The sequence below is a fragment of the Branchiostoma floridae genome, chromosome 8 (genome assembly GCF_000003815.2).
Source record: "Branchiostoma floridae strain S238N-H82 chromosome 8, Bfl_VNyyK, whole genome shotgun sequence".
NCBI classification, from domain to species: Eukaryota; Metazoa; Chordata; class Leptocardii; order Amphioxiformes; family Branchiostomatidae; genus Branchiostoma; species Branchiostoma floridae.
The window spans coordinates 2,160,685-2,161,898 of NC_049986.1; the positions used below are offsets into that span (position 1 = coordinate 2,160,685).

Here is a 1,214-nt window from a genome sequence, read left to right on the forward strand (position 1 = left end):
TGTCGACGCCCTTTACCGCAACCAAGGCAACATGTCCACCGCTGTCAATGCCTTGAAGCGCGGCATGCGCCAACTGTCCACCACTGTTGACGCCTTGAAGCGCGACCAAGACCACATGCGCCAACTGTCCACCACTGTTGACGCCTTGAAGCGCGACCAAGACCACATGCGCCAACTGTCCACCACTGTTGACGCCTTGAAGCGCGACCAAGACCACATGCGCCAACTGTCCACCACTGTTGACGCCTTGAAGCCTGACCAAGATGACATGCCCACCACTGTTGACGCCTTGAAACTCGACCAGGACAAGGAGCAAATCCGAACCGCCGCTTTGGAGCAGCGTCTTCACGAAATGACTAAGTCGCCAGGTAGATTGTTCTTTTTGGTGTCAAATGTACCATTTATGATGGCAGCGTCAGTAGTATAATAGCAGTTAAGTTTTTCACTAGCTACCATTGCTTCAATAAATGATATTATTTACCTTATAAATGATTCCCATGTCTGTATGACCTCTAGCATAAATGATGCACGTACACGTGTGGTACCATGGTGATCAGTATCACCTTATTTACATCATCAAAGTTGTCCTTACATGTACGTGTGCATATATATCTACTGCCTTGTTTTACTTAGTGGTTCACGTACTTCTACCATTTACTAACTAGAGTTCCACGACCACATACCCTCGCCAAATGACTCTATCTTTTGTATTAATTGTGTTTGTCATTAATTATGCAAATAATGTTCTCATTCCCATAGATTATAAAACTTGATCATCTCCTACAGGCGTACGCAGTCTATGTTAAGAAAGAAAGCTTTTATCGCATTTTCTAATAATTTATGCAAATGAGGACCTCATTTGTATAATTAATGTTCAATAATGGTTACCTGTACATGACTTTCAAATGCTACAAGTAAGAAGTTCCTGTCATTTACCAAAATTACATTAATAGCATTTTCTCAATAATTTTGCAAATTAGGTCTTTATTTTGCATAATATATCAATTTTTTTTAAGTTACAAATTTCACATGTTGCAATGGTCCAATTGAACTGAGCGTGTTTAGAAATTTTCTTCATTTGTTATGCAAATTAAATTCCAATTTGCATAGTTAATATGTAAATATATGTCACACTTAATAAGATAAATACATGGCAATGAATTATAAAACATAAACAGTGGCAGGGAGGCCAAGGCTTCTGCTTATGGGAAGGT

The 1,214-nt window shown here is 39.8% G+C and overlaps 1 protein-coding gene across 1 annotated transcript in view; it reads left to right on the forward strand.

Moving 5' to 3' along the window:
• The first annotated feature begins 249 nt into the window (after window positions 1-249).
• Window positions 250-1,214, forward strand: part of LOC118420552 — a 5,643-nt gene continuing 4,678 nt past the window's right edge. Inside the window, exon 1 of the mRNA XM_035827407.1 lies at window positions 250-368. Coding sequence (XP_035683300.1) covers window positions 269-368 — 100 coding nt within the window. The 5' untranslated portion in view covers window positions 250-268. The remainder of the gene's footprint in view (window positions 369-1,214) is intronic.